At 41.3% G+C, this 27040-nt stretch overlaps 2 protein-coding genes across 2 annotated transcripts in view; both read left to right on the forward strand.

The window, feature by feature from the left end:
* LOC308355567 (kinetochore-associated protein NSL1 homolog) overlaps positions 1 to 7938 on the forward strand; it is a gene marked incomplete at both ends in the record, with an annotated part of 28189 nt that extends 20251 nt beyond the window's left edge. The window contains 2 exons of the mRNA XM_080823890.1: positions 6342 to 6409; positions 7660 to 7938. Coding sequence (XP_080680016.1) covers positions 6342 to 6409; positions 7660 to 7938 — 347 coding nt within the window. The remainder of the gene's footprint in view (positions 1 to 6341; positions 6410 to 7659) is intronic.
* LOC308356155 (kinetochore-associated protein NSL1 homolog) overlaps positions 1 to 27040 on the forward strand; it is a gene marked incomplete at its 3' end in the record, with an annotated part of 431182 nt that overhangs the window by 169761 nt on the left and 234381 nt on the right. The window lies entirely within an intron of this gene.

The raw sequence follows: 27040 nt of genomic DNA on the forward strand, positions 1-27040 counted from the left end.
GGGATTAAGTAGAGACAGCTGTCACGTCATTGTGTTTCTCTTCTCGGTACTTCTGTTTTCTTTTCAGAATAAACTGCACTCATCAGATTCACTTTTAATCTCTCATTTTTGTCAAGAAATCAGTAGTATTTAGTATTTATGTTGTTATGACTATATAAATGTTCTTCGGTATAAGTCGGGTAATCATTACTGTGAGTATGTTTTTCTTGAACAGCTTCCCATCCTCCTTTGGAATGATAATTGCTTTATTTTTCTGTTTGTTTTGTTTGCTGTTGTGTCTATCAGTAATTCTTTCCCAAACTCTTTAATAGAACTGTAGAATTCCTCTCAGCATGGTAAACACTTAAGGTTATCCATCAAATCCATTTTAAAACCTTTTCCTTTTTCTTGGAGATATTCCTCTGGGAGCCTTTTGTCTTCCTAGTCTAATCTGGACTGGTTGCTGTCTAGGCTGCTGCAAAGCTATTGTTCCATCCGTTCCTTTCCTCACCATCCTAGGAATTTCCTGCACTTCTGTTTTGAGTCATGTTTCCTGGTTCCTGTGTTGTCTTCTTTCTTGATTTATTCCCTTGTTTTGGTATAGCACATCCTCTATCATCTACCTCCTATTCCCACTCACCCCAGCCATCCAGCAGCAGATCCTCTTCTATGGAAACTTTCTCATAACACCTGTGAAGCCTCTACTCTTTTTTTCAATTCCCCTGTTGCACTGACCTCACCTTTCTTTGTACCTCCACAGCACTCTTGTCACAGCCTTGTTTCATCGTACATTTTGAGCACCTGCTCTACATGTCAGGCACTGTGTTCAACACTAGGGAGTTCAAGGTTAAGAGAATGAGGTTCTTGTTCCCAAGGAATGCTGATAGATGAATAACACCACGGTTCTCACTGGAGACAGTACTGCCCCCTAGCGGCCCTTTTCAGAAAGTGGGGTAAGTTTCTGGTTACCACAGTAATGGAGAGGGTACAGCTGACATTCTGGAGTCAGGAGCCAGGAACACTAAATGTCTTCAATGTCCAGCACAACTTTAGAATATTCCACCAGAAGTTCATGTGTGAAAATCTGTTTATAATTGTCCAAACCTGGGACCTAACTCCATTCTGCATATAAACTACTCTTGGCACTTTTACATTGTCAGTTGCTTGTGCAAGAGATTGTTAACAGATATTGTTGTCCATTAGTGTGGATTTATGGACAATTTTTTTTCAAAATAGCAGGTATTTATACAAAAATTAAGAATCCCTTGGATGACAGATTATTTTGTAAATCATGCAGTAACAATGAAGAATATAAATCACCATTATCCTTCTAGAGTAGATGTTAAAAAAGATTCTGTTCATTGTTGTGTGGATGTGTGTATATATTGAGGTATAACGTACTGTACATAGCTTGATGAATTCATACACATTCATACACATAAACATGCGTAACTGCCACCTTGATCTGGATATGCTGAGTGTCTGCATGATTGGGAAACATAGGATAAACTTATTTGGAAACAGTATGTCATATTCTCAAATAATGTGCCTATTATGTTTTCATGTATACAATAAGTACAACTGAAGGTATCCCAAAAGTCAAGAAACAAGAAAAATAGTATATTTATTATGTATTAATAATTGGACCCATTGCATTAAATTTAGAAATATTTGAGTTTAAAGAATGAGATATTGAGTATATTATCTGAAAATGTAACTAACACATATTTATCCTGCTTCCTGACTTTATGGACAGTCTGTACTATGTAACATTTCCAGTACCCAAAGCAGTTTCCTCACCTTCCTTTCTGTTTAGTACTCCCTGGGTATCAGAGGTAACCACTCTGACTTACATCATCATATTTCTTCAAATATTCTTTCTCTGTTAGTCCACATGTGCAGGAAAGGTAAATAAAACTTTTAAAAAGAAACAAACTAGCCAAAGGAATCTTTGCAACTAGAGCTACATTTTATCAGTCTATGAAAATGTTTTAGGTTCAGTTACAACTTTGATACTCCTTTTTTTCAAAGGACAATGAATTATTTAGGGGCATTTCCAATAGCATTTTTTAAAAAAGATTTTATTTATTTATTTGACAGAGATCACAGTAGGCAGAGAGGCAGGCAGAGAGAGAGAGAGAGGGGTAAGCAGGCTCCCCGCTGAGCAGAGAGCCCGATGCGGGGCTCGATCCCAGGACCCCGAGATCATGACCCGAGCCAAAGGCAGAGGCCCAACCCACTGAGCCACCCAGGCGCCCCAAGATTTATTTATTTATTTATTTATTTATTTATTTATTTTATTTTTTTATTGATTTGACAGAGATCACAAGTAGGCAGAGAGGCAGGCAGAAAGAGAGGGAGGGAAGCAGGCTCCCTGCTCAGCAGAGAGCCCGATGCGGGGCTGGATCCCAGGACCCTGGGATCGGGACCTCAGCCGAAGGTAGAGGCTTCAACCCACTGAGCCACCCAGGTGCCCCTGTGTTTATTCTTATTCAAAAGCTATGCCCAGAGATCTATCTACAATCCAGAATTGATCCATAAAGATCTACCGTGTATCTCCTCTATAGTTTCTCATATTCTCGTTTTGGCCCAGTCTATCCTATGTTCCTCATCGCCTTTTGATAGTATGATCACTAAAGTCTTTTTAAGTAAATGTTTATAACAAATGTAGTCAGAATTATGGTGGAATTGCAGAGTAGGATTTGATCTTAACACCTTCCCATAATTTAGGGAATTATTTTGACGTGGCATTTTTAATAAGGCCATCTCATTTGTAGAAATATTGCACATTGTAATTTTTACCGTTTCAACAGCCTATACTTTGTCTCAGTATGTTGTTCATAGTCCATTTTCCCCTCCTAATCATATTAAAATCGTATAGTCTGTTATTTCTCATAAAACACTAATTTTTCTATTTGTGTTTATCTGGTCTTTTGTTTTCTATGTAGAATGACTTCTAATATGAATTTTCTTAAATCCAAACTTAGTATAATAGTTACAATTATTTGAGTACTTCATTATGTCTTCTGATGTGGTTGGATAGGAACATACTAAACAGATTAAATACTATTTTATGATAAATGTCCATTTTTCCTTTGTATTTCTATTTATATATCAGAAATATCATCCATGAATTTTTTTTGGAATAGTAAGGGAACTTGACGAAACATGTTCTAAAGGAGGAAGTTGAGTCTGATAGGGTTGAGAAGCTGTTCTGAACCAATCAGTGCAGTGCAGTCTTCTAGATATTCTACCGGAACTGTCAGGACAAGTGGCAGTCTGTAGCCCGGGAATGCTCAGTTCAGGCAGAGGGTAGAATTCGTGGCAGGGATCGTGGAAATGTGAGGCTGCACAGGAAAAGTTTGAGCCGATTTTCAACAAGTGCTGGTTTGTTTCTGTGTGTTTATCTCCTAACCTGAAAGTTCCTTGAGAGGCAGAGACCGTTTTTCCTTACTCTGAGTCCCTAGTGCTGGGCCTAGTCCACGGAAAATACATAATAAATGTTGGAAGAATGGGCAACCCCCACACAGGTGGGAGAGAACTGAAGGGTGGGCCTGGCCAGAAGCCAGATTGCCACAAGAGTGCCAGGGGCTGGATCATGTATTTGTCATACTCAGAAGGAAATTTATTTATTTACTTATTTTAAAAAGATTATTTATTTGACAGAAACAGAGAGAGGGAATACAAGCGGGGGGTGGGGGAGGGAGTGGGAGAGGCAGAACCAGGCTTCTCGCTGAGCAGGGAGCCCCACGCAGGGCTTCATCTCAGGACAGATCCCGAAGGCAGATGCTTAACTAAGCCACCCAGGTGACCCTCAGAAGGAAATTTAATAATTGCCTAAGTACTTTGGGGAAATCTCCCTAAATCTTAAAAGAATTGAAATTAGCATATTATTCTAAGGCAAGGGTCCTTAGAATAAAGGGGGATTATGAATTTGGATAGAAAAAAATTACATTATTTTTACTAACCTCAGACTGAGATTTAACATTTCTTTCAACATGGAATGTAGGTCACACGGGTAGTATTAGCAGTACCTGTAAACATTTTTTTTTGCTATTAAAAGCCATAGATATTTTCTTTCTTTCTTTTTTTAAAAAATATTTTATTTATTTATTTGACAGACAGGGATCACAAGTAGGCAGAGAGGCAGGCAGAGAGAGAGAGGAGGAAGCAGGCTTCCCGATAAGCAGAGAGCTTGATGCGGGGCTCGATCCCAGGACCCTGGGATCAGGACCTGAGCCGAAGGCAGAGGCTTTAACCCACTGAGCCACCCAGGTGCCCCAAAAGCCATAGATATTTTCAGTTTCAGTTGTTGCAGGTACCTCACAATATTGTTTATGCTCACTATTTTCACAGTATGGTAATTATTAGACCTGGTGTTTGATCTTGTTATTTAAACCACTAATAAGCACATGTATTACCTATCATAACTTTGTAATAATTGTATTTTGAAATTTAAAAACATTCTGAAATTCTAGAGTAAGCAAAAGCAGTGTTATAGTGATAGAAATCAGATGAGTGGTTGTTTTTTTTTTTTTTTTTTTTTTTAAAGATTTTATTTATTTATTTGTCAGAGAGAGTGAGCACAGGCAGACAGAGAGGCAGGCAGAGGCAGAGGGAGAAGCAGGCTCCCTGCTGAGCAAGGAGCCCGATGCGGGACTCGATCCCAGGACGCTGGGATCATGACCTGAGCCGAAGGCAGCCGCTTAACCAACTGAGCCACCCAGGCGACCCGAGTGGTTGTTTCTTGTAGGGAGGTTTGATTGGGAAAAGGACACAAGAGAACTTTCTAGGGTGATGGAAGTGTCCTGTGCATGGTATGCATATATCACAGGTGACTGAATGTTAAACTTGACATCTGCATTTCACTATATGTAAATTATACCTCAATTAAAAAAACGAATACATTTAGAACTATTCTTAGAAGGTATCTGTAGGCTTCATCAAATTGCCAAAGAAGTCTCTGGTGGCAAAAATGGTTAAGAACCTTTTTTTTTTTAAAGATTTGATTTATTTATTTGACAGAGAGAAAGATCACAAGAAGGCAGAGAGGCAGGCAGAGAGAGAGGGGGAAGCAAGCTCCCCACCGAGCAGAGAGCCCGATGCAGGGCTCGATCCCAGGACCCAGAGATCATGCCCTGAGCTGAAGGCAGAGGCCTAACCCACTGAGCCACCCAGGTGCCCCGGGTTAAGAACCTTTTACAGAGGCTATCCTTTTGCCTTTGCCTTTCTCTTTCTTTGAGTACCCCCTTCTCCCAGTTACTTTTGCTATTCATTTCCCCTTTATTCTAAATGTGTTCTCACTTTTTTGACCCAAAGAAAGTCAGAAAAGAAAAACAGCAGCTATGAAAGAAATTTTTTGCTTGGTTATTTGCCACTTCCTTGAAGCCAGTAAGGCTGTAGCTCTCCTAACGTGGTTATGTATCTGCTTAGATTTGAAGTAATTTCTACTGATAACTACTCTTCCCTTTCAAAAGGGAATGATTTTTTTAAGATTTCTTTATTTGAGAGAGAGCACAAGCAGACGGATCAGCACAGGGAGAGGGAGAAGCAGACTCCCTGCTGAGCAAGGAGCCCAATGTGGGGCTCTATCCCAGAACCCTGGGATAATGACCTGAAGTGAAGGGAGACGCTTAACCGACTGAGCCACCCAGGCACCCCAAGTAATGATTTTTCTTATCCAGTTCTGCTTGGAGTTTTAGTAGCATTTTTATTCCTGGAATAAAATTATATGTTATAGTTTTATTATATCATTGAGTATGCAGTTCTGTTGTGAAGTAGCCGTGAACATTTATAACAAAGATTGGAAGGAAATAAAATCTATTAGGAATCAGTAAAGCATCAAGGAAGGAAGGAAAGAAAAATTAATATTACTGACAGTCTAATCCAGGTTTTTTCCCCCAGAAATTCCATTTAGGTATCCCTGATGCAGTGTGATACTGTATATTCCAAATTCAAAGATGTTTTGCTTATAGAATACTCAGTAATACAGATATCAGATATTAGCCTATATCTATTTAAAATGTGGTGACAGGACTTGAGGATGTTGAACACAGTGTAGATACGTATAGAACAAATATGGGGCTATCAGCTGCACACAGTGCTAAGACTACTAATAGAACTCTTGTTGCCTGTCCTCTTATAACTGTTAGTTTTACTCTACTGTTCTAACGTTTCCACGACCTTTTTATTTACTAAATAAATTTAACAGGACACTTGCTTTAATAGATTACAAAGTATTCTAAGAAAGATTGAGCTAAGGTGGATAATCCTAACAGATTTTTGTCCAAATAACATCTATGTGTCTTATGAGTTTATATTAGATAAAAACCCTAAAATACTATTTGGCGGTTTCTTTGCAGCCTGTCGAGTGGACAATTTGAAGTGCAGAGGAGAAACAATAGCTAAGGAAATCAGTGAAGCCATGAAGGTAAAAGCTACATGCCGAAAAGTTATAAAATGAACAAAATGTAGCTAGGTATTTGCTTTAAACATGGATATGTATTTAATCTCTTATAACAGGAATTCTCAGTAGTCTTTTATGTAGATCTTTAATGAATTTATTAAAGAGACAATAACACTGAGAATAATGAACATTTAGTAGGCACCAGTATATGCCAGTTTTAGATCTGGTTTCTTTGAAGATTGATTATATTTTTGAATTCTGAGAGTTAGCAGTCCATCAAACAGTTTTGGATAATAATACTGCCTAACTTTTAGTGAGCATTTATGGGTCAGGCACCATTTATCTGCTTTACATACGTTACCTTCCAATAATCCTAGGAAGTAGATAACTGCTAATTTCCCTGTTCTATAGTTGGGAAACTGAGGCACAGAGAGAGGCTATTGCTTGCCCAAATAAATAAATGAGTCAAGACTAAACCCTGGATATTTGGCTCCAGAGCCTATATATATATATTCCTAACCGCTATAGTATGCTGCATATCCAACTTGGATACCTTAATATTGTTACAATACAATTGTTGATATTCTTGACATTTATTTTATGCATACAGGAAAACATCTGGATATGTAGTTTATGAAAATTGTTTCAAAACTCTTTGGAATCTCCCATGTTTTGATAATTTTCTATAACATTCTTTTGAGGTTTGTATTGATTCCAGGATTTTCTGGTACCCAAAGCATTTTCTTTATCAAGAGTTGGCAAACTAGTGGCAAAAATCTAGCCTTGCCACTTATCTTTGCAAATAAAACTTCATTGGAACACAGCTGTTTCCATTCATTTATTTATTGTCTGTGGCTTCTTTACATTACAATGCAGAGTTGAGTAGCTGTGACAGAGATGTAAAGCCCTTTACAGGAAAAATGTACTGGTTCCTGCTCTGGATGATCAAGATTTCTAAAATACTTCTATCCTCAAATATGGAATTTTAGACATTAAATCCTCAGTTCTGAAATTCTGTTACTTCCTGCTGCCAAAGTTTTATTTTACTACGAGGCATCGCAGGAATAGGATGTATCTTTTTAGTTTTAGTTTTTGTTTAAAATCCTCAATTAATATTGGTATTTTAAGGTCACGCCAAATATCCATGACCCAAATAATTAGGTCTTAGAAAAAGCCTTAACCTGAAGAATGAAATTCTAGAGCATTGTCTCTGGCTCTGTGTGTTTGTGTTTCAACCTGAGATTAATGTTATGCATTACTGTTGTTTGTTTAAGTCCTTGCCTGCATTAATTGAACAAGGAGATGGATTTTCCCAAGTTTTAAAGATGCAGCCTATTATCCAGCTCCAGAGGGTCCACCAAGAAGTCTTTTCCGGTTGTTATAGGAAACCAGATGTTAAACCTGAGAGCTATAGAACACAAATAGAAACCACACCAACAGAGACTTCAACCAGGAAAGCCACTGACCTGGTCCTGAAAAGAAGGCGACCTAAAGACTGTCCCCAGAGAAAATGGTATCCACTGCGGCCAAAGAGAATTAATCTGGACACATAAACTCTTCTTGTTTGTCTTGAGAGTTGAAATTCGACACTGTCAACCTTCAGATTATATATAGCCTAATGCCTCGACGGGACTTCATTTAAAAAGGCAAATAACTCTTGGGGCGCCTGGGTGGCTCAGTGGGTTAGGGCCTCTGCCTTCGGCTCAGATCATGATCCCAGAGTCCTGGGATCGAGCCCCGCGTCGGGCTCTCTGCTCGGCGGGGAGCCTGCTTCCTCCTCTCTCTCTGCCTGCCTCTCTTTCTACTTGTGATCTCTGTCTGTCAAATAAATAGATAAAATCTTAAAAAAAAAAAAGGCAAATAACTCTTTAACTAGTGATTCCTTTATACAAATACAGTAGCTCTATGCTAGGATATAATGTAATAATTGTATTTCCTCATCATTTCATCTCTGGTAGGTGAAAAGTCTATTTTTTGAATATTGGCACAAAGCCCATCAGTGGGCATTAAGAGTGCAGGCTTTTACAGTCCTTAAATGTAATTGGCTCTTGGCTGCCTTACAGCTTTTGTGGACTATCCCTAGTAACACGTTCTATTGGATTTCTAGTATACATCTTTCTTCTAAGAAGAGCCAGTGTCACAGTTGTCTCTAAGTGCTAAAAGTAATCATCAGTTCTGTCTGGGAGCTAGGAGCAGATAAAGTTTGTTTGTTTGTTTGTTTCCCCAATGCAGTTTGATTTATCACATTGATATGCAGATGAGGAGACTGGCTTTGACTTTGTTACTCCAAGTTTGGCTAATTTGGATTTGTGGTATTGTTTTTAGAATTTTTTTGTTTTTGTTTTGTAAGACAAAGATGACTTATTTATATAAGACTTTCCCTTAGAAATAAAAATTGGCAGGTAGCCAATGTTTCTTGTCCACACTTATTTTCTATAGGCCTTTCAACTTTGAAACATTATTTGACTTGGGACTAAGGGTTTCTCTTCAGAATTTTTTATTATAACTTTGTACATGATTGCAGTTCAAAAATATATATTGGATTAAAAATTAACTAGTTGTCATTGTGGAACAAATATAGTTGCAATCATGCTGAACTATTTTACATTTACGGCTGTTTATTATCAAGGATGTTATTGGTAGAAGGCAAAGAAAGCTATATCGCCTATAGCTCTAATATTTCGCTATAGCTTCTTATAGCTCTTACTGTGTCTCTTCCACACATTAATACAATGTAGGCAGGGCCATCTAACTTTTCTCCTTTTCTCCTTTGATGCCTATAACTTCATTTGTTTGCAGAGGAATTTAATCATGATGTTGGGAAATCTGTAATTCTCATTTATTATGTCTTAACAGTCATAAAAATGTGACAAAGTCGGTCTCAGTGAAGAAAATTTACAAAGCCACTTTATTGCACTCTGTATTTTAATGTTGCAATTTCAGATCTGTATATTTGTAATTGCAGTGTGTTTTTAATTAAAATAATGGACAAAGACTGAAATCTTGATACTGTGTATTTTTTAGTTGTTGGAGACATCTTGAACTCAGCTTTAGTTGAGTGATAGGTAAACATCCTGCCTTTCAGAACATATGAAATTTCCCTTTGAAATTGTTTTGAAGCTACAGAATATTGTTATTATAATACAGTGCTATGGTTTTTATAGTATTTTATAATATTTCTATAGCATAAAATTCTGTATGAGTTGTTTCATTTCAATAGCCTGTAAACAAAACACTTATTGTAAATTCTCCTAGATTAGAGAATCGCTTTGTGATTATATAAGAAAATGTCTTCCTTTTTTAAGAGACATATTGAGATCCATATTGAGAGACATAGAATTTAATGACTCGATGTCTTGGATTTGCCCTGAAATATGTCAGCAAGGAAAAAAAAGAAAAGGAATAGATGAAGTAAATGTGGCAAAAATCTTAATAATGTTGGATCTGTGTGATGTAGCCATCCTTCTACTCTTGTACCTGTTTGGAAATTTGTAAAATTACAAAAAAAGTTTGTTATATTTTAAAGTTCCCAGACAACTGAAACTTGAAATCCCTCAGAGAGTCCAGAGTATCACTCCACAGTTATAGCAGAGTTCCAAATGAAATACCACCAGGCAGGACAGTATATTAGCATTATTAATTAGGATAAGCCTGGCTGATATCAGTGAAAGTACTGGGTAAGTATACTTTTTTTTATTTTTATTTTTTTTTAAGTAATCTCTATACCCAACTTGGGGCTTGGACTCATGACCCCAAGATCAAGAGTCACATGCCTTTCCGACTGAGCCAGCCAGGTGCCCAAAGTATACATTTTTAGGAGGAGAAATTGGATTCCTGCATAAGCCAAGAATTAGCTAACTAAGATAATGAAAAGTAAGAAAGTCTATCGTTGTAGGCGATGTTGAAGGAAAACAAAGTCAAGTGTTGGCCTCCTTATGGTAAAAGAAGACTGGATTGGATGGAGTCTTAAAATTTGCTTTCAAGAAAAACAAAACAAAAAAGCACAGCACAAGAAGGTCAAATCCAGTTCCAAGCGAGAGAGAACGCTGTTAAAGCAGCTAGTTTCTGACAGAAGTGAAGGAAAATGGGTTTTCTAAACTTCAGCCATTAGAAACTATTAGTCTGATTGAGTTGCTATACCACATTAGACTGGATGGCTTCAAAACCAAATTTAATCTCTTCTATTTCTGGAGGCTTAAAGTCCATGACCAAGATGCCAACAAATTCAGTTTCTGGTGAGGTTTCTCTTCCTTTGTATATGTGTGGTGGGGGGGAGGGGTGTTGGTACTTCTTTTTATAAGGGCGTTAATACTATTGGATCATGGCCCCACCCATATGACCTCATTTACCCTTAGTTATTTCCTTAGAGTCCCCATCTCCAAATAGAGCCCACACTGGAGGTGAGGGCTTCAACTAGGGATTTTGAGGGGACACAAATATTCTGTCCATACCAGTAGACAACAGAAATCATACCCTAGAACTTCTCTGGGTCATTAAGGCTTGGGCTGCATGAAGAACAAAGTCAATAAAATCAGACTTTTTGTTTGCTTCAAAATATAGCTATCTCTAAGACTGAATTTGTTTGAGTTCTGCTGAAGGCCATGGTTTTTCCTTCTCTCCCTTCACAGTCATCCATTCAACAAATACATGTTAGGCACCTACTCAGTTCAAAAGTCAGGTTCAGAGCATAGTCTCAGACCCAGATCATCTATTAGTTATTATTAGTTAATATTAGTGAAATATCAGTTAATATTAAATAGTATTGGAATATGGAATATTAGAGTTACTTAACCTCTCCGTGCTGTTGTTTCCGCTAATTTAATAGGGATGATGATAATACCTATATCATAGGGTTATTATGTGAAGTAAATGTGTTCATAATATAAAGTCCTTAGGCTAGTACTTGGCACACAATTTACATAGTGAGCATTCTGTAAGCACTGTTACTGCTTGGCTTGATGAAAGAAATGAAAACACTAAACACTGGCTAAACATTGTCTTCAAGAAGCCCATATATTCTAATGGAGACAATGAGCATGTAAACAATGATCGTGCAAAGCAGCTAATGCTAAATAGATGTATATTGGCAAACTTTGGGAAGAAGCTCGGAAAACCTTTGTGGAGGAGGTGACGTTTCAGCAGTTTCGATTATTTTACGTGAAAAATCAGGAAGATTCTGGCAGTGTGAAGGGAATTTCCCCAAGGCAGGTGGTTGGGAGAGAGCATAATGTACCGAGGACCATCAGGTACGGCTATATGTATCTTGCCTAAAAAGACTTGCTATAGGTGAACTTGAAAAGAGGCAGGGTTAGCTCTTAAGAACTTTGTACTTTTTAGAATTGGCAATGAATCCCTTTTTCTTCTTGTGTAGCATTTCCCCCCAAATAGCAAGAACGAGAGAAATATGCAGTCAACCTGATGAGGAAACCAGGAGGTATGCTGCCTAGACCGTAACATAGGAAGAAAGAATGTGTATGCAGGAAACAGTAATGAAGTAGCAGATCAGAAGAAGTGTCTGCAAAGAGAGACATTGGTAAGAGAAATCTGCCTGTTTGCCCCCAGGATCTCTGGCGAGCTGAAGAATGGAGGACACTGCAAAAGGCTGAGCTGAGATGGAGGAGCCTATACATGAGGTTGTGTCCGCCGCCCCTGCATTCACCGTCAGTAACTGCCCTTGCCAGAGGAGCGTGTTTTCTGGAAAAAATTGAACTAAAGGGTCCCTGGAGAGTCAAGGTGAAGCTCAGAACAAACAAATGCTCAGAATAAAATTCTCCATTGGAATGATAAGATTTGAAGTTCCAGAATACTGGTCGTTTGGCTCACACATCTTAGATGATCCTTGAGAGAAACCGAACAACCTGAGAGAAAAGAGCTACAACAGTGGGATATTTAAAGACCCCAAACCACATATGCAGCTGGCCAGTCCGACCACCCTACACTGCCGTCATTCAGTGTCTAAGTTTCAGGTACACAGAGCTTCCAGAAACATTTTGTGTTTCATTCTAAAAAATAAGTGGACGTCATAAAAAAAACTGGAAGCTACCCACATATCCATCAGTAGTAGAATGAAGAAAATGAGTTGTGGCATATACATATAATGAAACACAAGAATTTTTAAAAAATGAATTACTGATAGAGCATGGATGAATCTCAAAGATGTTATGTTGAATAAAAGAAGCCAGACACAAAAGAGTGCATAGTGTGTCTGAAGTCAGAATAGGCAAAACCAATCTGGTGATTACCCGTGGGGAGAGGGGAGATATTAACTGGGAATGGTCACTAGGAAGTTTTTTGGGTAAAGGAACGGTTCTGTATTTGATCCGTTGCTCACATTGTTGCTCACATGGCTGTATATATATGTATAACTGTTTAGCTACATATTTATGCATTTTATTATATGTGAGTTTATCTAAAAAAATAATAAACACCCAAATCAAGATTCATCAGACATTTGAGGGAGGCATTTATTTATTTATTAAAGATTTATTTTTTTAGAGAAAGAGCATGTGCAAGTGGGGATAGGGCCAGAGAGGGAGGGAGAGACTCTCAAGCAGACCCCCCACTGAGTACAGAGCCCACCATGGAGCTCGATCTCACAACCCTGAGATCATGACACGAATCGTGACCTGAACTGAAACCAAGAGTCAGACACTTGACTGACTGAGCCACCCAGGTGCCCCTTGAGGGAGGCCTTTAAATGCAGAGACCAAAGACTGTGAGTTCCACAAAGGAAAGAATCTTTGTTCTGATGTATTCCAAACACCTAGAAAAGTGCCTGGCATATAGTTTCTTAGTGCATATTGGTTAACCGAGTGAATGAAAACAAGTACACTAAAACCAAAGAAAAAACCTAGAGATACATATAAAACAAAGTTTCAGAATAATCACTGTCCTCCCAGAGATAACAGAAGATATTCCATTTCTTAAATATCTGAATATTAAATTAAATACCTGAATATTAAATTAAGAAACAAGAAAGAGTTCTTGAAAATTATAGGTGTAAAAGTTGAAAGAAATTGAGTAGGAAGGCTTGAAGATAATACAAAATTTTCCCAAAAGCAAAACAAGAAGACTAACAGATGGCCATTTAGAAAAGATAAGAATAAAGAGAATAAATTCAGAGGGCCCGGGATCTGCCAGAAGGTACAGAAAAGAACCAAGGAGCAAAATCATCAAGCAATGCAATTACCATGTGACCCAGGAATTCAACTCCAAGGTCTAAACCTAAAAGAACTGAAGACACGTCTCCACAATAATTTGTACGTGAATGTTTGCAACAGCAACTCAAATGTCTATCAGCTGATAAATAGAAAAATAAAATATGGTATGTTCAATTGATGGAATATTATTTGGCAGTAAGTACAGTACATATTACAACGTGGATGAAACTTGAAAGCGTGCTAAGTTACAAATCACTCACAAAACACTTTTGTATGATTCAATTTATATGAAATCTCCAGAGTTGGCAAATCTATAGAAACAGAAAATAGATTAGTGGTTGCCCAGGGTTGGAGGACAGGGGAGGGTAGGAGGAATGGGGAGTGACTGCTAATAGGTATAGGGTTTCCCTTGGGGGTGATGACCATGCTCTAAAATTGATAGGAGTGATTGTTGATTGGTGAATATTGGTTGGTACACTTTATTTTTTATTTCTTAAAGATTTTTATTTGAGACAGGGATCACAAGTAAGCAGGGGGGAGGGGAAAGCAGGCTCCCTGCTGAGCAGACAACCTGATTCAGGGCTCAATCCCAGGACCCTGGGATCCTGACTTGAGCTGAAGGCAGACGCTTAACCCACTGAGCCACCCAGGCGCCCCTGGTTGGTACACTTTACCTGGGTGAACTACCTGGGATGTGAAGTGTATCTCAATTTAACAAGAGTAAAGAAATAGAAATAATACAAGAAACATTCCCAGATACCAAGACTCCACATGGACTCCAAAACTCCGGGAGGAAAAAGCACACTGAGTATTCAGCACAAGAAATGAAGATAAGAAACAAAAAAACAAAATCGCCCCCACCAAGGCACATCACTGTATTAAAGAGAAGTTCCTAAAAGCTTCCACTAGGGGAGAAAGATCATAAAGGAAGAGGAATCCGCATGGCATCAAACTACTAAACAGTAATTTTTTTTTTTTTAAGATTTTATTTATATACTTGGGAGAGAGCAAGAGACACAACATGAGCAGGGGAGGGGCAGAGGGAGAAGCATTTATCCCCCTGAGTAGGAAGCCTGACGGGGGCTCAATCCCAGAACTCTGGGATCATAACCTGAGCTGAAGGCAGACGCTTAACCAACTGAGCCACCCAGGTGCCCCTAAACAGTAACTTTTAATCTAGAACTCTCTGGAGCAATAAACCTAGAAACATCCAGTATAAATGAGTTGCAACCTAGAAATAATCTATACCCGGCCAAGTGAGAGTTTAACCTAACTTGACAGTCAAGTGAGAGTTTAACCTAAAGCCATTCTCACACACGTAAAATTTAAATAAATACATCCTTTAAAATATATACATTTTACCCCCAAAGCACGCTGTTTGGGACACTACTAGTGGATGTGCTCCACTACAAAGGGTAAACAAAAAAGCAGCAGCCATGGGGTCTAGCAAAGAGAAGCTACAAGATGGAGAGCAGCAAACTCGAGTCCACGGGACACTAGTCAGCAAATCTGGAGAAAAGTCCATCCAGTCAGACCAGGCTGCAACAAGAATAGGAAGGACTAGAAAAGAGGTATTTTCAGGAGGAGGAAACAGAACTGACAAAAGGAGTGATCGTTTTAACCACCTGGGGAACCGTGTAAAGGAGATATTTGTGGTATTTAGGTGTCCAGAACAACGAACCAAATAAGAAATCAGACAACTATTCGCTATAGTATAAGCAGAAAACCGTACAGGAAATGTACTCACAGTTACAAATCAGCTTCACAGTGACCAGTGTTCACACAGATATAACAAGGAACACTCTAAACTGAATTCAATAAAAAACTGGACCAGTTCTGTGGGGAGGGTAAGAGGGTTGGGAAGTAATCAGCACAGGGAGGGCATTGGGCAGTCGGGGCGAGTAGTGGTGAAAGCACTAGAGCTGGGTTCAGGGTCCCCCCTTAACTGCTGGGCTCTGGGGAAGTGCACGGTGTCCCAGGACAGGAGCGGGGAGCAGCCTGGGGGACAGGGATCGGGCACGGAGGGAGCTTCTGGACCAACCAATGCAGAAGTTCATTTTGTAATACTGAAACAACTCATGCGGTCGTGACTGTGTGACCATCTGAGCATCAGCCATAAAGTGGGAATGCTGGGGAGTAAAATCTTCACCACAAGTAAAAGTCAGTGCATAATCCCTGAAACAGCTGACCCAAAAGACACCACAAGGTGGATATTATTCAAGCAAATACCAGGAAAAGCAAACAAACTGCTAAGAGACTGGAAAGTGAATGAACCGAGGTGGCTGAAGCAGGCTGACGAACTGAGATTTTTTTGTTATAAGCCTTATGGATTTGATTCTTTTATGTGTGTGTAATACTTGCATAAAATTACATTTTAAGTGATTTTAAAACTCACGCACATGCAAGTGAATATGAGTAATCTTCCATTCTATCTTTCATTATTCCTATCACTGAGAATTGAGAAACAAATCCCCCGGAGGCTTTTGCAGGGTTTCAGTTCCATTCTCTCCGTATATTTCAGATAAGACTTGCAGACTTTGTTTTTAGCTGAGAGTTTAGTTTTGGTTTCTTTACAGGCTTGTTTTTTTTTTCCTCCCTAAACTATTGCTTTGCAAATAGGATTCCATTATGCAGCCTCTGTGCATAAAAATGATGAAAAAGTGTCTTTCTGGAGAACCACTGAAGAGGTTGCAGTGATTTTATGAAAGGATTTGGGGGAAACTAATGTTATATTCATTTGAAACTTTCGGGCTCAATGTCTCTCCATAGTCATTGCTTCTACCCTGTGGGCTATTCACTAATATTAGTTCAATGGATGAATGATTTCACATTGCAAATTTCTGACTTGTCAGTTTCCTCTAGCTCACAATCTGACATGAATGACTTGGCATTCGTGTTCATTATTAATTGAGTTTAGAAGATGGGCTTTGTACTGCAGGAAGTAGGGGGTGGGAACATGAGAGGGGGTGGGATCTAAAGGACTCAGGGGCAAATCCTGGGGAACCTGCCTGAATTAGAACTCTAGGGGCTCTCGGCTACTGAAGCTGAAGTCTGCTCCCCATATCGCGGAGGATGTCAGAGCGGAGGATGGCATTCACACTCTCAAACTGACTCCACGGTGCCCACAGATCTGTTTTCCCTCTGGCCCACTTCTCCTCGGGTTGCATTCCTTTGACTCTGTGTGGCCTGGCAGAGCCAGATGAGAACACTTGGCCCCTTGGGGTCCCCTGCTCAGGCGGATGCCCCTGCCTGTGAAGGATCAGGCAGTCTATTTTCACCTTGATCAGCCTCAGTCAGAGAATGGCTCCCATGCCTCTGGGTTCAGACCTAGTCAGAGACTTCAAGGCCTCCCTTGCTGCCCACACGCGTGGCTCTGCCGCCCACTCCTGCCGCTGGCGGCACTGGAACTCTGTCCACTCCTGCCTCTGGAGTTACCAGGATGGGAATCCCCTCCGTGCCCCTCTTTGCCAGTCCCTGAGTAGTGAAAGAGCATTTCATTTTGTTTGTTTGTTTGTTTCTTCAAACTCCTCTGAGGTTTGGTTTCCCCAGGAAGCAGCTCGAGGTTGTTCTCCCCCTCAGGGCCCTTGCTGCGGGCATCACCCCCCCCCCCAACAGCCACCCCTTAGGCCTCCCTCCCCTGCCCTCTCCTATGCCATTGGTTTGGTGGCTTTTTCCCTTGTTCCTGCCTTTGAGCCTCCTTTTCTTTTGAGTCATCTTACAGCTGGGCAGGGTATCTCCACTGGAAGAGAAGGTAGAAAAAGGAGAAGAGGGATGATTTGACCGGCGTATCTTGCTTCATTTCCCTCCCTGATTTAAAAAAAAAAAAAAAAAAAAAAAGATTTTGGTGGGAAAAAAGGTTCAAATTAGTGTGGGTATGAACTTTCGCTGATTTGTCATATTCTCTGTACATCATATCTGCCCTCTCTGATGCCGGGAGGGTGTAGGGGGTGGCCGTGGCTGCATAATATCATTTGGGTAACTTGTCCCCCTCTGCTCCAGGTCCCAAAACCCCAGCCTCGGAGCCTCCTGGTCTTTCCCACTCACGTGACATACTATATTTTAAAATCATTTTTCAGGGATGTCCAGGTGGCTCAGTGGGCTAAGTGGCTGCCTTCGGCTCAGGTCAAGATCCCAGGGCCATGGGACTGAGCCCCACGTAGGGCTCCCTGCTCAGCCGGGAGCCTGCTTCTCCCTCTTCCACTCCCCCTGCTTATGTTCCCTCTCTCACTGTCTCTCTCTCTGTCGATAAATAATCTTTAAAAAATGAAATAAAGTCATTTTTCTTACATGCCTTCTTTTATTCCACAAATACTCAATGAATCCAAACAGGGTGCTAAGGTGCCTATGGCTATGCACACGTGAGCCAAGGAACAGACCCCGCGCACAAGCCGTCTACCGTTGGCCACTGGAGAATCCACCAGGCTGGTCGAGGGGGACCAGAGGGAAAGAGGAGCAGCGGCGGCTGGAGGGACACACACCTTACTGCTGCCGAGGTTCCAGAAGGAAGAGGAGACTGAAACCCACAGGTTTCTGAGACTTCTGAGGAATTAGCTGCAAAAAGTTGGTCTGTCTGGCTTCAGCAGCCACGACAGGGTACTACGGAATTCCTAGACCTTACTAGCAAATTTTGATACTGCAATTTCCCTTTGTTAGAAGCCCAACCAAGAATTTTTCTTTTAAAGGAAATTATCAGATTTGGCAAATGATTGCTTCTCTAGATATACTTCTTACTAAAATGAATCCTCATTTCATTTGTCCTTTATACTCAAAAGGAAGAAAAGTTCAAGAATATAAGTAAGCACTGCATTCGCTTTTCTGGGTGATGGTTTCTGTGGTTTCCCTCACTACTTAACACATTGGATCAGTGCCTTAGGATGCTGAGAAACCATGTTTTTCCCTAGCAAATTCCTTTTCTCTTCATATCTCCCTAGAAATCTGATTTGAAAAAATTTTTTTTAAGATTGATTTATTTATTTGACAGAGAGAGAGAGAGGGAGAGAGAGAGATCAAAAGCAGGCAGAGAGAGAGGGGGAAGCAGGCTCCCCGCTGAGCAGAGAGCCCGATGCCGGACTCGATCCCAGGACCCTGAGATCATGACCTGAGCCGAAGGCAGAGGCTTAACCCACTGAGCCACCCAGGCGCCGCTGAAAAAAATTGTTTAAACAAACCCGCAATGTCAGATTTGTTCCAGCAACATGAAGTCACAATATATTCTACTCTTGGGAGATGAAGATACAGATTACCCAAAGAAAAGGAAGAGATTCAGTGAAGCCACCACTGTAACCATTCCCCCAAATCGGTCGAAAGCCGTTCATAAATAGAGTGAATGGTAGAACTTGGAAAGAAGCATATTTTAAAAACAAACATGTGAAGAGTCCACTATATGTCCAGAAGTATACAAAAATACTTTCCTGTGAATGTTTAGATATAGTCTTATAAACTGATTTACCGAAGCTAATAGTAATAAAGTACTAGTAGTTACCGCGGGCGGAGTGCTTCCTATGTGTCAGGAACATGCTAAAAGGTTCACATGTATCATCTCAGGAAATCTCAGGACAATCTATGAGGTAGAGGCGATTATCTCCATTCTCATGATGCAGAGAGAAGTCACAGAGAGCGCACACTCAGCCCCTGTCCCGAGGATCTGCCCACTATCACAGCGGGGCGAGGCTCTGTGACTCCAAGCCCTGCCTGTGTCTCTCCCGTGGTCCACAGCCAAATCCCCTTGCCCTGGGTCTCAGATACCGGTGCCCTTACACGATAGCCCCCTTGCTGGACCCCTCCTCCCGCTCCTTCTTCCCCCCTCCTCCCCCTCCTTCTCCCCCCTCCTCCCCCTCCTTCTCCCCCCTTCTCCCCCTCCCATTTTCCCCCTCCTCCCCCTCCCTCTCCTTCTCCCCTCTCCCCTTTTCCCCCTCCTCCCCCTCCCTCTCCTTCTCCCCTCCTCCTCCCCCTCCTTCTCCCCCCTCCTCCCCCTCCCATTTTCCCCCTCCTCCCCCTCCCTCTCCTTCTCCCCTCTCCCCTTTTCCCCCTCCTCCCCCTCCCTCTCCTTCTCCCCTCCTCCTCCCCCTTTCCCCTCTCCTTCTCCCCCTCCTCCCCCTCCCCTTCTCCCCCCTCCTCCCCCTTCTTCTTCCCCCCATCTCCCCCTCCTTCTCCCCCCTTATCCCCCTCCTTCTGCCCCCTCCTCCTCCCTCTTCTTCTCCTCCCCCTCCTCTCCTCCTCATTCATGGCTTATGATAACATACGCTAACAGCAAACATTTCTCAGTTTTCCAGGAGTTAATGAATAGCTAACATCGCCAGATAATAGCAGAATCTAAGAAATTGCCCAAAGTGTTTTAAGGCAATTGATCATCTTACAGAGATTCAATATAGTACACCACCCTGCACCCCCATCCCGTCCTTATCCGTGGTTTGCTTTCCTCCATTTCAGTTATCCATGGACAACTGGATAAAACAGATGATCCTCCTCCTGATGTGTTGTCAGAAGGTCAACAGTTGACTAATGCTACATCACAACCCCTGACTTATTCACCTCACTTCATCTTATCACATAAGCATTTTATCATTCCATATCAACACAAGAAAAAAGGTAAGTACAGTAACATATTTAGAGAGACCACATTCAAATAACTTATTTTATTCATTTATTTATTTTTGAAGATTTTATTTATTTACTTGACAGAGAGAGAGAGAGCACAAGCAGGAGGAGCAGCAGGCAGAGGGAGAAGCAGACTCCCCGCTGAGCAGGAGCCCAATGTGGGCCTCGATCCCAGGACTCTGGGATCATGACCTGAGCTGAAGGCAGATGCTTAACGACTAAGCCACCGAGGCGCCCCTCACATAACCTTTTTTAACAGTATATCATTATAATTGTTCTATTTTATTCTTAGTTATTTGTTATTAATACTACTAATATTACTGTGTCTAATTTTTAAACTAAACCTTATCACAGGAATGTATGTAGAGAAGAAAACAGTGTGGGGACACCTGGGTGGCTCAGTTGGTTAAGCGGCTGCCTTTGGCTCAGGTCATGATCCCAGCGTACTGGGGATTGAGCCCCTCATCAGGCTCCTTGCTTTTCAGGGAGCCTGCTTCTCCCTCTGCCTCTGCCTGACACTCTGCCTGTGCTCGCTGTCTTTCTCTCTCTCTCTGACAAATAAATAAAATCTTTAAAAACAAGAAAAAAACAGTACTATCCATGGTTTCAGGCATCCACTGGGGGCCTTGGAACATATCCCCTGAGGATAAGGGGGAACCACTGTATGTCTTTTTGCTGTCAATTTCTAATGGCAGTATAAGTCATCATTTAAATCCTCACAGCCCACCATTGCTTCATTGTGGGAAGCTAACCCTCATGTCTGTTCAGAATTACACTTGTAAGAAAATTCAACTGGCAAACTGAGAATTAATAAGGTTCTAAAGGAACTTCCAGACAGCTGAGTCATCAAGTGTTTTTGGGAATTATGTGCCACACATTTAATTCATTGTCCTATCCCTTTGGTAGCATGTTTGTGATATTTACCTAAATTATAAAAGAATTTTAGTTGATGGCTGCTTGAAATTGTATCTTTCTTCCAAACTTATTTATTTATTTTTTAAAAGATTATTTATTTATTTGACAGACAGAGATCACAAGTAGGCAGAGAGGCAGGCAGAGAGAGAGAGGAGGAAGCAGGCTCCCTGCTGAGCAGAGAGCCTGATGCTGGGCTTGATCCAAGGACCCTGGGATCATGACCTGAGCTGAAGGCAGAGGCTTTAACCCACTGAGCCACCCAGGCGTCCCTGTATTCCAAATTTTATATATATATATATATATATATATATATATATATATATATATATTTAAGATTTTATTTATTTATTCGACAGACAAAGATCACAAGTAGGCAGAGAGGCAGGCAGAGAGAGGAGGAAGCAGGCTCCCTGCGGAGCAGAGAGCCTGATGTGGGGCTCGATCCCAGGACCCTGGGATCATGACCTGACCTGAAGGCAGAGGCTTTAACCCACTGAGCCACCCAGGTGCCCCTGTCTTCCAAATTTATGCACTGTCTGTTACAAGAATGTTTTGAAAACACTGACCGGACTTTATTTTGTTTCCCTAAGTTTACCCTTGTTCCCTCCTGGCCTTCCACGTCTAAGGCGAAACACTAACACTTACTGCCCCTCAAGTGAGGAGGGGGCCATGAGTCCTGCTTGAAAGAAAGTGCTGTGAACCAGCTGGGCATCAAAGCAAGTCCTGAAAGTTCTATTTTGCTTATAGAGAAGAGGATTTTCTCAATTCCATTAACCTCCTTGTCACACATTAAGAGCCCGGTCTGGTAAACTAGTTATAAGCACAGTCTAGGAGAAGAAGGTGACCCTTGTCCCTCTGGCCCCCGTGAACTGTGGGAAGATGACAAGGATGAAGCCAGTAGACTCAGAGCCCCATGTCCCCTCTCTGGGGAGTGGTCTCAGACTAGAGGAGAATGAAGGGACTCTGAGAGGACACGGCCTGGAAGCGCACTGTCCCTGTGCTCCCCACCTAACCATGATCCGACAGGAAGGTAAAATCAGTGCTGGGATGGTGCTCCACAATTCAGCCCCCGAGACTGTCTTAGCTCTGTTCTTTCACAGAAGGCGTTTGGAGATGCCCACATGCCAGGTGGAAGACTGTGGGAGGAGCCCGTGGAGGTGGCTGGCGGCCCATTAGAGGGACACTGGGAAGAATGACTGAATCACCCTACATTGGTCTGGACATTAAAAGGGAGTCGCAGCCATCCTTGTGGCCAGTGGGAGCTGAGGTGAGCTACGTGGGCAGGGAGGGCCACAAGCCTCGACCAGATCGTCTAGACCACAATGTCAGATGTGCCCAGACACCAGGTGGCAGGTGCATCACCACGGAAACCAGGGGGGGCCAAAGAAGGTACAAGGATCTGCCCGGATGGCTCTGGAGACCCTTCTTCCCCCCACATCCATATGCAATCTTTTTTTTTTTTTTTTAAGATTTTATTTATTTATTTGACAGACAGAGATCACAAATAGGCAGAAAGGCAGGCAGAGAGAGAGGAGGAAGCAGGCTTCCCGCCGAGCAGAGAGCCCGATGCGGGGCTCGATCCCAGGACCCTGGGATCACGACCTGAGCCGAAGGCAGAGGCTTTAACCCACTGAGCCACCCTGGCGCCCCTCCATATGCAATCTTGATGAGGAACAAAGAAATCTGAAAGATATTAAATCATCCAGGAGAGCCAGTCACTTCCTAAAAACTGTTTCAATAATTGGATTGAACTAGATTTTCAGAGTTGGACTAATGCTAGTGGTGTTTTTTATTCCTCCTACCACTCAATAGTATAGTAGTTAATAGGGGAGATCCAATTCCTTTATTTTCTTTCAGATGGTTAACTACCTGTCCTGACCCCATTTATTCAACAGTACCTCTTTTTGATAGTAACCACTGATTTGAGATGCCACATTTTCCATTTAATAAAACCTAATCATCTATCTGGGGTCTGTTTCTATTCTGTTCTATTCAAACACCCATACTAAATTGCTTTAATTTTTATAGTTTTAGGATATATTTATTTTCTCTTAAGACTCTTCCTCCTCCACTTGTTATCATTATTTTTCCAGAAAGTTCCTGGCTACTTTTGCTTATTTCCCCACGTGAACTTTAGCATCAGAGGACAAAAAAATCCTGTTGGTAATTGTTGGGTTTGCACTAAGTTGATAGCTTATTTTTAAGGAAGACGGATGTGTCAACTCTTATCCAAGAATTTGGTATGGGCTAGTTTGTTTGTTTTTTAAGACCTGTTGCTACCATGAGTCCACTTGATTGTTAAACTTGGAAGCATTTAATCTATCAATGTATCTTGAAGCCACTTTGGGAGATCATATACTCCCCTCCAATTTTCAGGAATGATCAGTGTTTTTGTTCTTTATTCTGTTTTACTATGTAGAAGTTCAGTTTCCAAAGGCAAAGTCTGAGCAGCTATCTGCAAAATCATACCTATAGCAATGCTTGTTTGCTGCTCTTACGTGTGGGGTCATTATACCTCCGTTAGATACCATCCTCCTTCTTGGAAGTCATCACCTATTATGATGCCTCAGGAAGGCATCCTTCCTGAGAATCTATTCAAAATACACATTAAACTAAGAAATAAGTTGCAGCATTTATGTTCTGTGGAAACAAAGGGGAAGTTCTTTGAGGAGAGTGGTGAGTCGGGAGGGAGGCCAGGAGGTTTCATTGTTCTAGTGAGTCAGGGAAGACTTCCTGGAAGAAGTGGTTTCAGAAACCCTTCGAATGATGGGAGAAGATAGAAGTTGATTGGTGATATTCTGGGCAAGTAGTATGATCTAAAAGAAAATATCCAAAGCACAAGAGTAGGATGGATGAAGGGGTTGGTGAATAACTGCGAAGAAAGGGGGGCCAATTTGGGAGTTGACACTCATGGGCACTTTCTGTAAAAGCTTTCCAGTGTTTGGAAAGCTTTTGCAAAGGTGAACATTTATTGAGGCAGACTGTAGGAGACTATCGCTTTGGCACTCTCACTCCACTGCTTGGACTCCCACTCCCTTGGTCTTCCCGTTCACTTCTGGAAGGGTTCAACTTGAGGCACAGGATGAACATGGCTATCGCTCAGGGCAGCAATGGATGGCCTCAGTAACGCTATGTTTAAAAATGGCTTCCTTGAAAAGAAAAAATGAAACCAGAAGGAGGCAACCAGGTGAGCCTCGACTACCCAGAGCTCTATTCCATGTTGAGTAAAGCCGCCCCCGTGAAGCATGAGCTTCTTTGAAGAACATAATCCACAAGGCACGTTCCCTGCCTGGGAGCACCTGGTGAGCGGCAACGTGGGGTTCCTCAGATCATTCTTTGTGACCATCCATTTCACAATGAATGTGGGCAGAAGTGCCTGGGAAGTGGGCAGGAAGCATGCATTGTCTTCCCAGCTTGATCCAACACTGCTGAGTAACCAGCAAATTCCTGGAACTGCCTTTACCATTTGTGGCTCTTATTCGGAACCACACTCTCAAGTCAGACGGCCAGGAAGGCTTACTAAATGTTTGCCCCATGTAGAATCCTCATTTCAGGCACCATAAAAAGATGAGTGAAGTCACAAGTGAAAGTGAGCCTCCACAATCATCTATCCAGTTCCCCTGCTCTCAGGAAAGAGAACGTGAAATAGCCAAGTCAATTAGTTGTTGGGAAAAATATGCCTTGCTCTCAGCCCTTAGAAGGTTCTGAGGATACTTCAAAGTGATAAAAATAATTGGAAAATGAGACTCAAAGGTCAAGGAGAGAGATGACTGATTCATCCCGGAGAAAAGCAGGTTGAAGGTGCAGTGGTTTCGTTCAGTGGAAAATTCTGAGGCGGAAGAGAGAGGTCAACACTTCTCTGCCTCTGCTAGGGAGAGAACAAGAGGAAATGGGTCTGCAGAACAGCATGTGGATCTGAAAATAAACATGAAGCACTCACTGCCAACCATCAGTGTTATTGCGTCCTGGAACACCAAGGATAGGTATAGACTCTTCACTGAAAAAAAAAAAAAAAATCCGGGGCGCCTGGGTGGCTCAGTGGGTTAAGACTCTGCCTTCGGCCCAGGTCATGATCTCAGGGTCCTGGGATCGAGCCCCGCATCAGGCTCGCTGCTCAGCGGGGAGCCTGCTTCCCCCTCTCTCTCTGCCTGCCTTTCTGCCTACTTGTGATCTCTCTCTGTCAAATAAATAAATAAAATATTTTAAAAAAAAATCCATCAGTAACAGTCTTGTCTAAACACAAACCAGAAAGATCTAGAACAACTTTTTCAAAGTCCTATGTTATCAATAGTCATTGCTGAGTAAAGGGATTATGGTTCGTTACAATACTTAATTATTTATTAATTAAATACCTAATAGTTTATTAATTATTAATAATAACTATTACCATTGTTATTTTCTAATTCTCTACAATAATGGAGTTTCATTCTTAAGGTAAGAATTCCCCCCCAAATTTTTTCTAGTCTTCTTTGACTTAAAAAAAAACAATAGTTTGATTTTTAATAAAGACTGGAATTACCAGGTGTATGAAAATGTGAGATATGAAATTTCATAGCTACTTTTATGTAGATAAGTTGTATGAACCTTTCCTGGAATTTCTTACTTTAAAAATAACATAGGGTATTATCTAGACTTGCTTTTTTTTAAGTCCTGTTATATTATACAGTCTACTAGTCTACTGAAACTATCACCTGGCTTAAAGAAACAAAAGTTCAAAACTCAGTGAAGTGTTGTCCCTAAGGCAAACTCAGATTTTTAAAAATATATTTTTCAGTTGTTTTGCTAGTCCATGTCTCACATTCAACTGACATGTATAGAGAAATAATTTCAGAGCATGAGTTTATCAGTATTCGAAATTATTTAGTCTTCTAATCTGTTCTTCTCAACAAATTGTTGGCTTGCCTAATATACTACTTTCAGTGAATCTGGTCATTTGAGATAGAATTTTAACAATGCTCACCATGGGAGCTAGAATATTACTAAAGGAGAGGCACTTTTTCTGCAAGCCAAGAAACAGATGTAAAGTAACAACTGCACAGTCCTGGTCTGAATCACTGACATGAAGCCACTCAGTGGTTTACCAGGTGTGTGCATTATGATCCTGAGCTGTGCACCATCATAGGACAGATGTTATAGGACAGCGGAAAGGGCAATCACTTCCAGCTGGAATGATCAAGAAAGTCTCCATAGAGCGAGCATTTGAGCAACATTTAGAGCATAGGTAGGATTTTGATTGACCAAGGACATTCTTGGAAAAGGGAATGGCAAGAGCCAACTTATTAGAGAACAGAGAGGCATTGACATAGCTGGGTTAGTTAAATCAGAAGTACATCACGTGGGCTTTAAACGCCAGGCTAAGGTGTAGGTCTGTATTTTTTACACTTGATCTTAGCTAAAATGCCGAGAAGCAATAGGACTGTATTTTTTAGAAAACAGAGAGTCACTGAAGGCTTTGGCCCAAGTATGTGTCTAATTGCTATGGCACTATGCCAGATGGAGATTATCCAGAGGCATATTCCTTATTTCTCTCTTCAGATGCATCACCAGGGTCACTACACATGTGAGAACAAAAACAAGAACAAAAAACAGAAATAAGAGAAAAAAAAAGTTTGAATAATTTGTAAGGAAAGTCTTGGGGAGCCTGGGTGGCTCAGTCGGTTAAGCATCTGCTTTGGGCTCAGGTCATGATCTCAGGGTCCTGGGATCAAGCCCCAAGGTGGGCTCCCTGCTCAGTGGGGAGTCTGTTTCTCCTTAAAGAGTGCCTGGATGGCTCGGTTGGTTAACTATCTGCCTTTGGCTCAGGTCCTGGGATCTTAGGGCCTTAGGGTCCTGGGATCGAGCCCCTGCATCAGGCTCCCTGCTCAGTGGGGAGTCCACTTCTCCCTCTCCCTCTGCCCCTTCCCCTGGCTTGTGCTCTCTCTCTCTCTCTCAAATAAATAAAATCTTTTTAAAAAAGGTAAAGTCTCAACAACATGTTTAAAAG

This window comes from Martes martes (assembly GCF_963455335.1).
Source record: "Martes martes genome assembly, chromosome: 15".
Lineage (NCBI taxonomy): Eukaryota > Metazoa > Chordata > Mammalia > Carnivora > Mustelidae > Martes > Martes martes.